The sequence below is a fragment of the Musca domestica genome, unplaced genomic scaffold (genome assembly GCF_030504385.1).
Source record: "Musca domestica strain aabys unplaced genomic scaffold, Musca_domestica.polishedcontigs.V.1.1 2, whole genome shotgun sequence".
In the NCBI taxonomy this organism is placed as follows: Eukaryota; Metazoa; Arthropoda; class Insecta; order Diptera; family Muscidae; genus Musca; species Musca domestica.
This window is the reverse complement of record NW_026712249.1, coordinates 9,579,785-9,595,618: the sequence shown is the minus strand read 5'-3', so window position 1 is coordinate 9,595,618 and position 15,834 is coordinate 9,579,785. Positions and strand designations below refer to the sequence as shown.

The following is a 15,834-nucleotide window of genomic DNA, read 5'->3' as shown; positions in this document are numbered from 1 at the left end:
TTGTATTTATATCCATTTCTATGCCATAATCGTTACGCGTCCTGCCATGGTTTCGACATTTCTTTAACCTTTCGTCAAATTGGCGATTTCCTTCATTGCGAAGATTAACAAAATGTATGGCAAGAGGAAAAATAAATATCATTGTTGTCATTTTGTGACAGCGATATTTTTATGAATGGCGGCGGCAGCAAAGGTTCTTCGTGATGGCGGTCCGTCCGTCGTTCACATGAATTAAAATATTCCGTGTTTTGGTTAAAATCCCCATTCATCCATTTTACCTATTGCACATGGTCTTGCTGGTTTTTAACCATTGCAGAGGCAGCGGCAGCTGTCCGCTTTGAGACCTCCGGTGTGCGTTTGGGGAAAATGGCCAAACATGCCAAAGCCAAAAGAGAACAGTTTAGGCCTCCCAATACCACCAGCGCAAGCAGCGATGTAAAGTGTCAATTGTTTCAGCGTTTTTTTATTTCATTTCATTTTTTTTTTTGCGCCAAACACCTTTCTAATACAATTAGTTGTCTTCGCACTCAGTACCATATTCGGCCTGCAGGCGGGCTTGTCAATACATTTTCATTTTTGCCAGTTTTAGTTACAATTGTTCTTTCTCTGGTAAAAATTAACGCAGTCAATTAGTTGATTTCGCTCATATATTTTGAATTTATGCTCAAGTGGTAATAAATAAAAATTAATCGGAGAAAGTAAATTAAAGAAAGAAAAAAAAAATATTGATTGGGTCGGATATCTTGGCATGTTTTTGAAATATTTATTATTTCAATTTTTTTATAAAAATTAATTTTGTGTATAACTCGGAGAAAAGTATCTAATGTAATTATGCGTAAACTGTGCGTGATATAAGCAATAATACATTAGCGACCGGTTTTCCTTTTCTTGAGAATTTTGAAATGTTTTTAAGTGTTTCTACGGCTACAATAACGCTAATATGTGACCGCCTATTCCGTAGTCGTTGTAAATCAAATTATAATAGATGTTACATAAAGAAAGCCGTGGAATAGTGATAAATTGTGATTTACAGTGAAGAACAAAAGTGTGTGTACATATTATTGCCTTTCGAAAATATGGGATTAAAACCAAAAAGAAAAAAATTCAAATCAATCATAAATTTTGTCACATATTGTTCAACATAAATTTTTTTAATAATTCTGTAAAAATAGTAAAAAGATACAAAAGTTTAAAAAAATCAAATTTGACAAATGTAAAAAAAGATACCTAAATTTCGGACGAACCAATCATATGAGACCCTACTCAATGAGGAAATGAAAACATTGGGAAATATACCGGCATACATTCGTTCAAAATGTTTTATAAAAAATTAAAAAAAACATTAATTTCGGCCGAATCGAACTTTTAATACCCTCCATCTTAGGGTTAAGGAAACATTAGAACCCATTATGACCCATAAATACCAATTTAAGACATATTCGTGGGAAAATGTGGCAAAAATTATCAAAATACCGAATATCAGGAGGTACGGCTATATGGGGCTATACAAAAATGTGGGCCTATACATACAATGTTTCGCCAACGGAGCTAGAACCTATTAGGACCCACAAATACCAATTTTTAGACAAATCCGCGAAGAAAAGTGGGAAAAAATAAAAATACCGAATATTGGGAGGTATCGTTATATGGGGGCTATATTAAAACGTGGGCCTATACATACAATGTTTCGCCAACGGAGCAAAAACCTATTAGGACCCACAAATACCAAGTTTTAGACAAATCCGCGAAGAAATGTGGGGAAAAAACATAAAAATACCGAATATTGGGAGGTATCGTTATATGGGGGCTATAACAAAACGTGGACCTATACATACAATGTTTCGCCACCGGAGCTAGAACCCATTATGACCAACAAATACCAATTTTTAGACAAATCCGTCAAAGATGTGACAATAACCATCAAAATACCGAATATCGGGATGTACCGTTATATGGGAGCTATAACAAAACGTGGACCTATACATGCAATGTTTCGCCACCGGAGCTAGAACCCATTATGACCAACAAATACCAATTTTTAGATAAATCCGTGAAAAATGTATCAAAAATCATCAATATACAGAATATTGGGAGGTACTGTTACATATATGACCTACAAGTACCATCATCAAGATACAGAATATCGGGAAGTACCGTTAAATGGGGTCTATACCAAAACGTGGACCGATACATCTCATTTTCAATAACAACCATCCTAGACACAATACAAATTGTTCTGCTAAATTTTGAGCTCTAACGTGGTTGTGATTTCAATTGACAGACAGACAGGCAGACCGACGGACATCGTTAAATCGACTTAAAATTTTATGCTGATTCTGAATATATATACTTTATGGGGTCTACGACGAATATTTAGGGATGTTACCTTTCCAAGGTGGAGGGTATAAAAATGTTTAATGCCTCACCATAGAATGGAGGCTATATTAAATTTGTCATTTCGTTGGTAAAACTGTTCGACACCTTTTGATGTAAATATATTCAATTTTAGAGTAAAATTCTATGTCGGTTCAGCCATGTCCGTCGGACCATCTGTTCGTCCTGAGAAATATGGAATTAAAAGCAGAAAAAAAAACAGGTTAAAAAGTATCATTCCGATTTGCCGATAGATGTATATTCTCAGCCGAAGTGAGATTATTAAAATATTTTTGGACTTCTGTTACGACTATTCATGTAGTTGACCCTCTATAGAGTAGTTTCCGAAGGAATGGGCCAATATTGCCCATTTCGCATCGGACCTAAATAAATATGATATAAATATTACGACGTGCCAGATTTGAATTATATAGCGACTACTTCCTTCTCTTTATATGAGATATGTGATATTTAGAAAATGTTAAAATATTCGTGAGGTACCAGATATAGTCGACCGAAGTGTTCCATTTTCATACCTTATATAATACAGGTAAAAATGTTGGCATGTCCTAATTACAAGAAAATCGAACATTTATATTCAATTTTATGCTAATTCATAAATTCCATATTCTTCTCCGGTTTCTGGTTGAGAGAAATATTTAAATATAGCAAGTTGCTAAGAATCGCTGACTTTTTCCCGCAAGTTATGACAGATAAAGGTATTGAAAAATTTGACCCATTGTGGATGTGGTACCAGAAGGGGTTCACTGACTTCACAACAGATCTTGTGTCAGCAAAAATGTATGAAATTCGAAGAGAGTTGGATACTTATTTCGCTTTCTTGATGCTTATTTCGGATTTTATGATCGTTCTGGTTTTTCAAAACTTTGATCCTTTCTGGGGGAGGTACCAGAATAAATGGTTCGATCTGTACCATCTTTATAACAGATCTTGTGTTAATGAAAATATTGAGATTTACCAAGATTGAATGGAATCGGATATTAATTTCGCGTCCCTTTGTGGGGGAGGTACCAAAAGGAGTGTACCGATATATTCCATCTTCACATCAGACCTTGGATTAATAAAAATATTGTCACGTGTGCAATTTGAAGAGATCCTAATGCTTATTTCAGATTATTATCGTTTTGGTTATTCAAAATTGTAACCCTTTTTGGGAGAGGTACCAGAAGGAATTGGCCGATCTCTACCATCTTTTTAACAGATCTTGTGTTGATGGAAATATTGAGATGTGTCAAGTCTTAATGGAATCGGATGTTAATTTCGCGTTTTATGAACTTCATGGATACTCTAAATTTTGACCCCTTGGAGTGTGCCAATATATTCCATCTACACACTCGACCTTCGGTTAATAAAAATATTGTGATATGTGTAATTTGAAGAGAACCGGATGCTTATTTCAGATTTTATGATCGTATTGGTTATTCAAAACCTAAACCCTATGTGGGGGAGGTACCAAAATGAAAGGTCCGATTTCTACCATTCTTATAACAGATCTTGTATTGATAGAAGTATTGGGATGCGCCAACTCTGCATGGAATCGGATGTTAATTTCGTGTTTTATGAGCTTCATGAATATTCAAAATTTTGACCCCTTGTGGGGGAGGTACCGGAAGGAATGGACTGATTTATTCCATCTTCATAGCAGGTATTGTGTTAGTAAAAATAATGTAGTGTGTGAAATATGAAGAAGATCGGATGCTTATTTAGGATTTTATAATCGTTTTGGTTATTCAAAACCTAGACCCTATGGGGGAGGTACCAGAAATAAATGGTCCGATTTCTACCATCTTAATAACAGATCTTGTGTTGATCAAAATATTGAGATATGTCAAGTCTGAATGGAATCGGATATTAATATCGTGTTTTATGAGCTTCTTTGATATTCAAAATGTTGACCCTTTGTAGGGGAGGTACCAAAAGGAGTGTACCGATATATTCCATCTTTACACCAGACTTTCGGTTAATAAAAATATTGGGATATGTGTAATTTTCAGATAATCAGACATATTCAAAATGTTGACCTTTTGTAGAGAAGGTACTTGTTGAAGTGGAATCTGACCTAGCACTGATGCATATATTGGGATTTGCAAAGTTGGAACAAAATTGGATTATCCTTTCTCTTCCTGTGCAGAAAATTATTTTCTTTGAAAATTTTTACACTTTGTAGGGAAGGTACCATAATAAGGGGATCGATATTGCCCATCTCCGAACACGATCTAAGTTTGGTAATAATAATACGATGTACCAAGTTTGCACCAAATTGGATAACTTGGTCCAAAGAGACCTAGGTTCTAAAACCGTTATTTCAATGAGGCACGTTTTGTCTGTATCAAATTATATATACCTTCTCTAGCCATATGTCTGATAACCACCACCATATGTGGTGAAATGCAGTTAACTCAGAGAGGACCGGATTCTGAGAGGGGAAATTGATGCATTTGGGTAAAAAGAAGTGGTGCTGAGAAACCGCAAATACAAAAATAGCGTTTCCAGAACTACAAAATGGGTTGGCTTGAAAGTTGAGATAAGGTTTTTGCAAGTTTTCAAAAGTTCTAAAAAAATTTTAATTTTGCTAAACAAATCTGAAAAAAAAAAAAAAATAAAACAAAATGCAAACAAAAACAGATCACACACGCGTCTCATTTATTTCGAACTGACATTTATTTTCGTATCGAATCCAAGCGAACTGCAATCATTTTTAATACGGCCAAAATAATAAATAACCAATAACGTCTGGTGTCATCATGAACGCAAAACAGCAAACACAACAACACCAAAAGAGAGAACCACTTGCTAATATCGAATCTATTTTTATCGCGGGGGTGAAAATATTGAGTTAATAAAAAAGAAATATTTAAATATTTTGCTAAATTGCGCTTGCATTGCATTGCTTCGTAAGCAAATATTGATAAATGATTCACAAAAGGTAGTGAAAAAAGTACAAAATTAAATAAAAATATATTTTTAAAAATTGAAAATTTACGATATTTTATTTGAAATTACGTCAATATAATTTATCAATATTTTTAGAAAAAAAAAATTAAAAATTGGAAATTTAAGTTTTTTTTTGAAATTATTTGTAATAGTTTTTTTATACCCCCAGCCATATGGCTAGAGAGGGTATATATAATTTGATACAGGCAAAACGTGCCTCATCGAAATAATGGTTTTAGACCCTAGGTCTCTTTGGAGCGAATCCGTTTCAAGACATTTGGAGTCGATTTAGCGATGTCCGCCCGTCCGTCTGTCTGGTTTGATCCAAACTTGTTACATCGTAATATTATTGTCAAGTTCCTTTTAGTACCTTCACCACAAAATGTCGCTATCTTCAAAGAAAATATTTTATTGCACAGAAAGAGAAAGGATAATCCGATTTTGCTCCAAGTTTGCAAATATTAATATTTGCATTGGTGCTAGGTCAGGTCCGAAAATGGAAAATATCGGTCCACTCCTTCAAGTACCTTCCCCACAAAAGGTCAAAATTTGGAATAATTATAACTCTTATAACAGTTGATGTTAGTGTCCGATTGTCTTAAAATTTCAGACATCCCAATATTTTTATTAACTGAAGGTCTGGTGTGAAGATGGAATATATGGGTCCACTCCTTCTGGTACCTCCCGCGCAAAAAGGCCGAAATTTTCCAAAAAATATATTTTTTGCACAGAAAGAGAAACGGTAATCCGATATGGCTCCAACTTTGAAAATATTAATATTTGCTTTAGTGTTAGGTCAGGTGAGAAAATGGAAAACATCTGTCCACTCCATCAAGTACCTCCCCCACAAAGGGTGAACATTTGGAATAATTGATGTGATGTAAGTGTCCGATTGTCTTCAAATTTTACATATCCCAATATTTTTATTAGCCCAAGGTCTGGTGTGAATATGGAATTTATCGGTCCACACCATCAAGTACCTCACCCACAAAGGGTCAAATTTTTGAATTATATCCATGAAGCTCATAGAACGCAAAATTAACCTCTGATTCCATTCAAACTTGTCACATCTCAATATTTCTATCAACGCAAGATCTTTTATAAAGAGATCGAGATCGAACCATTCCTTCTGGTACCTCCCCCACAAAGGGTCAAAGTTTTGAATAATCAAAAATAATAATGAAAAATAAAACTTGAAAATAACGTCCGATTTCATTCAGACTTGACACATCTCAATATTTCCATCAACACAAGATCTGTTATAAAGGTTGTAGAGATCGGACCATTCCTTTTGGTACCTCCCCCACAAAGGGTCAAAATTTTGAATATCAATGGCGCTCATAAAACGCGAAATTAACATCCGATTACATTCGGACTTGGTACGCTCAAAAAAAAAAAAAAAAAAAAAATAAGCATCCAATTCTCTTCACATTTCACACATACAAACATCTTTGCTAAAGCAGGATCTGTTGTGAAGATGATATACATCTGCGAACCCCTTCTGGTACCTCACCCACAAAGGGTCATAACTTTCAATACTTTTATGTAAATATTTCTCTCAACCAGAAACCTGAGATAAATATGAAACTTATGATTTCGCCTAAAATTGGATACAAATGTCTGATTTTCTTGTAATTTGGTCACGCCAATATTTTATCTGTATTAGAAAAATTATGGAAATTTAATATTTCGTCCGACTATATCAGGTAACTCACCCACATTTCAACATTTTTTAAAAATTATTACATATTTCATTTAAAGTGAAGGAATTAGTTGAGCTAGTCCAAACATGGCACGTCGCAATATTTATATCACTTTTATTGAGGTCCGATACGAAATGAACTATATTGGGATTACTTCGGCATGTACTCCATCGAGGGTCAACAATTTGAGCAATCACAACAGAAGTCAAAATATATTTTAATGATCGAACATTAGCTGAGGGTATATATCTGTCGGCAAAACCGTCTGATACCTATTAACTTGTTTTTTTTTTACTTTTAAAATTTGGCTTTTTGTAAAGATGCCAGATTTAAAAATTATAGTAAAGGATATTTTTGGAAATATTGAAATTGCTATGGTATTTCTGAATTTATTCCAATTTTCCCCCACATCATTTCTTTAAAAAATGTATTCATTGCTTTGGTATTGTCAAAAATAATTAGAAGGATATTAAAATAGAATAAAATTATTGTGTAATAAATGAAGACATATCTTCTGCCAATGGGCAATAAATATTGACACTACTCCCGCTTTTCCCCTCCGACACCAACAAAGTGGCAATAAAACTCAATTTAAGTGACACGTGTTTTTTGGGCATAATTTTATTGGACTTTCATCGATATTTCGTGTGGTTCGGTCAAAAAAAAAAGTAATCAAGATAAATGTTGTCATTACCCGCAAAATAATAATTGAATAGTTATCGAAAACGCTCAGCAATGTCGTTTCGGGATGACTGTTACACGTTTCAAAAGATAACCAATGGGAAAAGGTAAACATTGCCCTTTTCAACCTTTAACCTTTATCATTTGACCTCATTTTAAAACATTTTTTTATATACAAAAGATTTTGTAAATATTTTATTGAAAATTTTCTCGATTTTAAAAAACTGAATTTTTCAAATCTTAACCTTTAAGAAATTCCTAAAAAATTAAATTTTGTAATATTTTGTTTTAATTCTTCAAATATTAAACGCCAGCACTCTCTCTTTTTTATTTCAATTAAAAAACATTAATAGCATTTTCCCTCTGCCTCTCTTTCCAGTGCCATGACCGATAAGCATTCGATACAGGGTGACACAACCGATGATACCATAAATGTCTTGGATCATGATTTGATACCAAATTTCCAACGTGTCTCCATTTCCGGTGAGGATACCAGCGGTGTGCCTTTGGAAGATTTAGAAAGAGCTTCCACTCTCCTCATCCAGGCACTGGAAATGCGTTCACGCTACATGTCCATCTCGGAGCAATCGTTTCCCACTACCACTCTACGTTTCCTGAAGACCGTACACGAAAGTGATCGTTTCAATAAAATCCAATACGAAGATCGTAAATCCATTGCCGGTAAGTTCAATTTCAATTCTATTTTTGATGTTGTATTCTTTTTGATGGTTTCTTTTATTTACATATATTTATTTATTAATTTATATACATATATTGAAAGTTTTATTACTTCGATTTACTTGAAAATTTATTTACTTAAATCTTTTTCCAAAAATAAAGGCTAAATATTTGTACATTTTTTTTATAATTTTTTCTTTTGATTTTTTTTTATTTTAATTTTTTTCTTCACCAATTATTCACCACTTTTTTATGGTTTGTACAGCAATTGTTCGGTTATTGAAAGAGGGAGATGTGTTTGGAATTTAAATTGTCAAATGTAAATAGCACTTGGATTCTTTATCACTGAGACTTTGTAAATATTAGATGTTGTGTGTCTTAGTATATAAGAATAAGCTTCTGTATAAAATATTTAAATTTTTTATGTAAAAAATTGAGGTAATTATGAAATTATTCCCTTTTAAATTTTTTAAGACTTTTTAAAATTAAACATGTTTCCTAAGAATGTGGTTCTGGATTGATAGTTTTACTCTGACCCACACTCAGCTTTATTGTGTAAAAAACCCAGAAGTTATAAAGCAAATTGGGTGCTACCATGGTAGACTTGCAGCCACTAGCAACCTAAAATGCTACTTAAACGTTGAAACGAATCCGCCTCTCTGTTGGTATTACGATATCTTCGGAACAAGTTGATCTGGAAAATATCTGTCTTTTATGAACAGTTCAATTTAAAAATTGGACTTGTATCGGTACCCCTTATAGTATGAAGGGTATATTAAGATTGTCATTCCATCTGAAACTTATCGAAATAATAATTTTAGACCCAACAAAGCATATATACAGGGTGATATGAAAAAATTACAAACGACTTAAGACTGTTGTCATTTCTAAGTAACTCGTCCGACAGCTGTTAATATTACTCCAGTGAGAGCTCATTATAATATTTACAAGCGTACAAAAGCATTTTACTGGTAGCGTAGTCCGACGTCAAGAAAGTGGACATCAGTAGAAATGGTCCGAAAAGTAAAGAAGTGACTTGATCGAAACCCGCGTAGCAGTGGCCGAAAAATGGCTCGTGAGCTGAACATATCGCAATATTCCATTCGGTAAAAAATGAAAAATGAGCTCGGGGTAAAACCATTGAAATTCCAAAAAGTGCAAAAACTTACACCGCAACAGAAAGAAAATAGGCTCAAAAGAGCTAAAGAGTTCCTTCGCTTGGCCGAAAGTGGTGAAGTGCCGAGTTTGGTTTTCTCCGATGAGAAAACATTCGTTGTTCAGCAGTTTGTAAACAAACAATATTATCGAGTTTACTTGCCAAAGAGGTCAGCTGAAAATGTGCAACTTCGGTTGGCCATCAGAACTAAAGCGCTGGCAATGGTGATGGTGTGGACCACTATGACATCCGTTGGTCGCTCTCCGCTTGTATTAATCGACCGTGGCATCAGAATAAATGCCGAATGTTATCGCGAAACATTTTGAACGCAGACCTTAGCCATTCCAACAGGACTCAGCACCATTGCACTCAGCACAATAGTTACAATATGAGGTTCCTCGCTACATTTCCAGCGCACAATGGTCATAAAAATCTCCGGATACCAATCCGTTGGACTATTGCGTCTGGAGTATTTTGGAAAGCAAGGTTGGCATTAAAAATACCAAAGTGTCGATCACTTCAAGCAAGCGCTTCGTCGGGAATGGGCCAAAATACCGCAGAGCAACATTCGGACAGCGTGTGACGGTTTCATTGGCCGTTTTAAGGTCATAATTCGTGCCAAAGGTACCCAATTCGAACAAATCTAAACTTATTCTAAAATTTGATGCTATTCCCGACATTTTTGCTTTAATTCAATAAAATTTAAAAATAATGTAAAAATTATGGCTTTTGACTTTGTTGCAGTTTTTTTATCTCACCCTGTATTCAAGACAACATAGTAGTCAGCTAGGGAATAATTTCATAATTACTTTGCATATAATAATATTAAAATTAATGTTGTAAGAATAAAATCACATGCTATGGCTATAACCGATTGTTATTGCACTAATTTTGATTTTTTTGGTAATATTGTTTGCTATATTTCTAATAATCAAATATGTTAGATAGGTATTTCGCTTTCTTAATGTTTAAGTGTTTCAGAAGTCTTCAAATATTTGTAATTTCTAGATTGCTTGTAGGAGTTTTACACGTTTTTTAGATCCGGGGTATTCAAAACAATATCATGCGAAAGTTGTTGGCCATTTTACAACTAAATATTATCCAATGGTTATGCAAAATACTAGACTTCTTCCTTTTCCTTAATTCTATTCTCAAAATTTTAATTTTATGTTAAATTTGAACCCTTAAATGTTGCGGGGTGTAGAAAAACTTTACATAATGTACAAATCAAAATTATAAGTCAAATTAAAAAATCGCACGCGATAAAAAATACGACAAAAAATAAAAAAACAAAAACAAAAAATATACACTTATTAATTCTTATATTTTTACGCTATTTTCTTAGATTTTACCATTTTCTGGCTAAAATCTATCAGCATCACTGTAATGGTCAGAAGTGACCTTGTAATGTATTTGTAATTTAGCTGGGATTAAAAATATTCGCGGTTCAGTGGAAAGTTTCGCATTATAATTTATTTTACCCGCTAAATATGGTCCGATAGCCGCCGAAATTGGTAGGCTTCTGCCCAGCTCTAAACTCTAACTCCATACAACAATTTATTGGTTTATAAATGTGGTCTGCAAAACAACCGCAATATTAGGAGATATTTCTGTTTTTGGTGGTCCATTTCAAACCGTAAATATTTTGCGATAGGCTTCTATTCTGACTCTAACCCAATCATCAAATCATTCTCAATTTCGAGAGAATCGGGCCATAACTCCGACCTGCACCAAGATTACAATTTAACATGGACAGACTGACGGACGGACATACATAGCTAGATCGACTCAGCTCGGCGAGATAGGAAAATCCATATATATTTAATGAAGGTTACTCGCAAATGTACCCCCGCTCGAATTTGAGTAGACAGTGCTCGAGGAGGTCTACTTCCAAGGAACACTTAAACATTAATCGGTTTATTTTTTATTTGTAGTACATAGTGATGTTTTTTTAATGTCTCGTCTCTTTGATATTGTGTTCAATTTGCGTACAAACCATAAAAAATAAATAATTTCATTCGGGATAGTAAATTACTAGGGTTTAGATTATGTAAAATAAATTATATAATGGGTATATAATACTCAACTTCGTTAAGGTCAGTTTCCACATCGTGTCAGAGTCATATGTAAAATGACTATGACCCATTTTATAGTTAACAATTTTATAGCAGACTTTAAGGCGAGCCCAAAAATTTTTTAATTAACCTTTTTGGACTATACTCCATAAATGCTCAACATAAATGTTCCGCAATTGTAAAAGGCAATTGTAGATGTAAATAAAAAATAGTTTGAAAATTCTTATTCTTTTTATTTTCGTTCTCATTCGAAAAAAAGTTTTAACCCTTCATTTGCTTTCATTTCTAAGAAAGTGATTTCTGAGATTCTCGGGACTTTGTCATATTTGTAATTTAGGAAAATATTGAACTGCTTAATTTCGTTATTGCCAACGTCCTGGCATTTAAGAATTTCCCATTTACGGAGCTCATAAGGATTGTCGTAACTTTGTTTTTTACCTTCGAATGTGCTGTGTAAATCAAAATGAATAAAAAGTTTATCGGTTTTAATTTTTTTTTAACATTTTTTTCAAGTGAGTCACAATAGACAATTTTCTTAAAAAATCCATTTCATAAATCATAATATTTTCTTTTATTATTTTCTTCTCTTTCCATTATTATTTTATTTATTTTTTATGATTTTATAATTATTTCCTTTCTTGTTTCTGGTACACACCTTGATTTCATTCATTATTCTTTTATAGAATTAATCCGCAAGATCAGTCTACCTATGATCCATTTTCCACCCAGAGGTACAACATGATCTCCTTGTTCACAAAACTGAAAGAATAAGTTTTTGTTTTAGACAATTTTTAAGTTGTTTCTTTAATTGCTTTTGTTTCTTTTGTTGATATTTTGAGTTGTGTTTTCTTTTTTATGTTGAGTTATGATTTTTCTTTTCATCTGCTTTCCTTATATAAAAATAAGAAGAAAAAAACTATGTTTGAAGTTTTTTAAGTGAAATGTGTCTCTTGTGCCTTTAGAATGCTTTTAAATTTGAAAGAGAGATTTTCACAAGTTACAAAAAAAATTTTAAGAAAATTAACAATTTTACATATAGTTATAAAGACATTACAGTTTTCATTACTAGTTGATGAAAACCGATTACAAACTGCATTACTTTGTTTTGATCACCGTTATTGGTTTTAAAATTATGTAAATATGTTGGAACTTGTGAAAGTTTATTTCTTTTCTTCTTTGCTGTTTTTTTTAATTTTTGTTTAATTTTAATTGCCTGCTTTTTGTTAATAGTTCTGTAACACCAGCTGTTTGACAACGCCTTATAAATCACTAAAATACCAATGCTTTTACTGCAGTTTGTTTTTCTCTTGCCCTTTTTGTTATGCCCATTGGGAGGAGAACTTTCGATTTATATTTTCACTCAAATGTACCGATTTGCTGAAGAAAACTTCTCCTCCTTATTTGACACTATCAAAAATGTACACTTGTCCTTAAGAATTCAAAAAAAAAAAAAAAAAACTACAGTCTATTTAAAATTGCTGATAATCTATCAAAAATCCTCCAGAATCGGATTTTCTTCAAAAAGAACCGTTTTGTTTTTTTTTACATTTTTGCTGGACCAACGTCAGTTTTCATGCTGTACTTGAAATTAGCTTTTAAATGAAAAATTCAACTTTTATAAAAAAATATTTTTTGTTTTATAAATCAGAACTTCTAAATGGACTGTAGAAAATAGTTTTAAGTAATAAGTAGAAAATCTTTAAATTCTGTTTCTAAACAATCAGCTCAACCATAATGAACACCTTACACGAAAGGCACAACTGCTACCATTTTGCTTACTTTATCATTATGTAATCTACCCAGATTCATTTTTATGAATTTTTATATTTTTCTTAACCAAAATTCAAAAAGAATCAATTACAAAAATACCCTTATATGAAAATAAAAATACGCCTGACACAAGAAAAAATGATTAGAATCTGTTAGTGGAAAATAAACGCTGGGGTTTGCTCCTAAAATGGCTTTCTTTCACACCTTTGCCCTAACAGACGGAAATGGCTTCCTAGGGTTATTATAAAGAACATTGATGGCACGCGACACCCGATTACGGCACATGTTCCCTGATATAGCTGATTTGAAGTGACCAGTGACTTAACAATCAGAGCGCGAGAAAGCTACAAAAAAGAATTAAAGTAAAAAACTCGGTAGATAACGAAAGCAGACTTACAAATAAAAGCCCCTGTATCGGAGTTCTGAAAGTTCACATCGAAAAGTAAACTCAATGGAGGAGTCCTTTTATTAAAATTTTCGGATTAAGATTCCTTAAATTCCTTACATTTCAAGTATACAGGGTGAGATACAAAAACTGCAAGAAAGTCAAACGCATTTTTTTTTAATTTTAAATGAAAGCCAAAAATGTCGGAAATAGCATAAACTTCTAGAATAAGTTAAGATTTGTTCGAATTGGCCACCTTTGGCAATGAATTATGTCCTTCAAACAGTCAATGAAACCGTCACACGCTGCCCAAATCTTGCTCTGCGGTATTTTGGCCCATTCCCGGCGAAGCACTTGCTTGAGGTGATCGACACTTTGGTATTTTTTAGTGCCATTCTTGCTTGCCAAAATACTCCAGACACAATAGTTCAATGAATTGGTATCTGGAGATTTTGGTGGCTATTGAAGCGATGAACCTCATTTTGTAACCATTCTTGGGTGACTCTGAGTCCTGTTGGAATGTCCGAGGTCTGCGGCCAAAATGTTTGCGTGCCCAAGGCTTTAATACACCCTCCAGAATATTTTCGCGATAATATTCGGCATTTATTCTGATGCCACGGTCGATTGATACGAGTAGAGAGCGACCATCGGCTGTTATGGCGGCCCACACCATCACCATGGGCTGCGCTTGAGTTCTGGTGGCCAACCGAAGGTGCATAATTTCAGCTGACCTCTTCGGCAAGTAAACACGATCATTTTGTTTGTTTACAAACTGGTAGACAATGAATGTTTTATCATCGGAGAAAACCAAATTTGGCAGTTCACCACTTTCGTCCAAACGAAGCAACTCTTTAGCTCTTTTGAATCTATTTTCTTTCTGTTGCGGTGTAAGTTCTTGCACTTTTTGGAATTTCAATGGCTTTACCCCGAGCTCATTGTTCAATATTTGTCGAATGGAATATTAGTGAGCTGTCACCGGAATAATTTTAACAGCTGTCGGACGATTGGCTTAGAATTGACAGCAGTCTAAATTTGGTTTCAGTTTTTCATCTCACCTAAAATGTGAGAATTTCAAGACATCATAAATCTTGCATCCTCTGCTGAGGTCACTTGAAATTATAAACTGTCAACATGGCGCTTTTCGTGTCCTCCATTTTTATCTCTACTTTCATAATCTACTGGACATTTCCTATAATTATAAAAAATAAATTTGTCGGCCAGTGTAATCTATATCATATATAACTTGAAGCAGAAGCTCCTTCGTATCCACTTGGATACCTTAAAGTCGGTTTCCAATTGCCACCTTGAGCCAGTATTCTCGAATAGAAACTTGTTCAGACAGCTAAAAAAATATTTAATAGGCAGTTTGATCATGTCGAGGTTTAGAAGATCAATCGACTAAGATCCACGCAGAGCTCATTCATGTATTTAAAGAAAATCCGTCTTGTCGTCAGAAATTTATCTTGGGTTTGTGGTACATTAATTGAGAACTTTAAGGCTGCTTTAGTATTGACATTGAAGTCTAGAATTCTTTTAATGCTACCTCCAAGGGACTTTGCCTCAGTAGCTCACGAAAAAGTTCAGGATATGAAAGCAATCACGTTTACTCCCGATAAATCTAGTTGTCACCTTTTCTTCAACTAGTGATGCATTGCCTCACAAGCGGTTTGCTTGTGATATTCGTAACTTTGACCCATTGTTTCTTCCCCGACCTTGTCTTCAGAATCCCTATTTGTAATTATAACACTTTCGATTTTAAAGCGGAGAAGTATCTCCTTACTCGACAATGTCGTATTGATATCAAAGGATTTCCGTTTGACTCCAACTAATATCCTATTACAAACCTGGACGACTTACATTACTGAACAGCATTTCACTGCATCAAGACATTTATCTCTGGGGACTATTTTGAAATTTCATCGTTTTAGCATCTCATAAAAAAATACGATTCGAACCTACCTTCTTATCATACATATTATCCTGTACAAAAATATGTCCATTTAACACAAAATGCTATGTTTACAGTCCAAATATTGCGGATTCGACAAACACAAAAGC

At 33.8% G+C, this 15,834-nt stretch overlaps 1 protein-coding gene across 5 annotated transcripts in view; it reads left to right on the top strand.

Moving 5' to 3' along the window:
* The window catches only part of LOC101900828 (AMP deaminase 2), a 55,829-nt gene that overhangs the window by 32,034 nt on the left and 7,961 nt on the right, over nucleotides 1-15,834 (top strand). For 3 of the 5 annotated variants that reach the window (XM_005178920.4, XM_005178917.4, XM_011292372.3), the window contains 2 exons: nucleotides 8,092-8,393; nucleotides 12,305-12,352. In XM_005178920.4, the coding sequence (XP_005178977.1) occupies nucleotides 8,092-8,393; nucleotides 12,305-12,352 (350 nt within the window). Of the gene's footprint in view, nucleotides 1-7,539; nucleotides 7,820-8,091; nucleotides 8,394-12,304; nucleotides 12,353-15,834 lie in introns of those variants that run through there. The other 2 variants (XM_005178921.4, XM_005178919.4) reach the window with 2 other exon arrangements.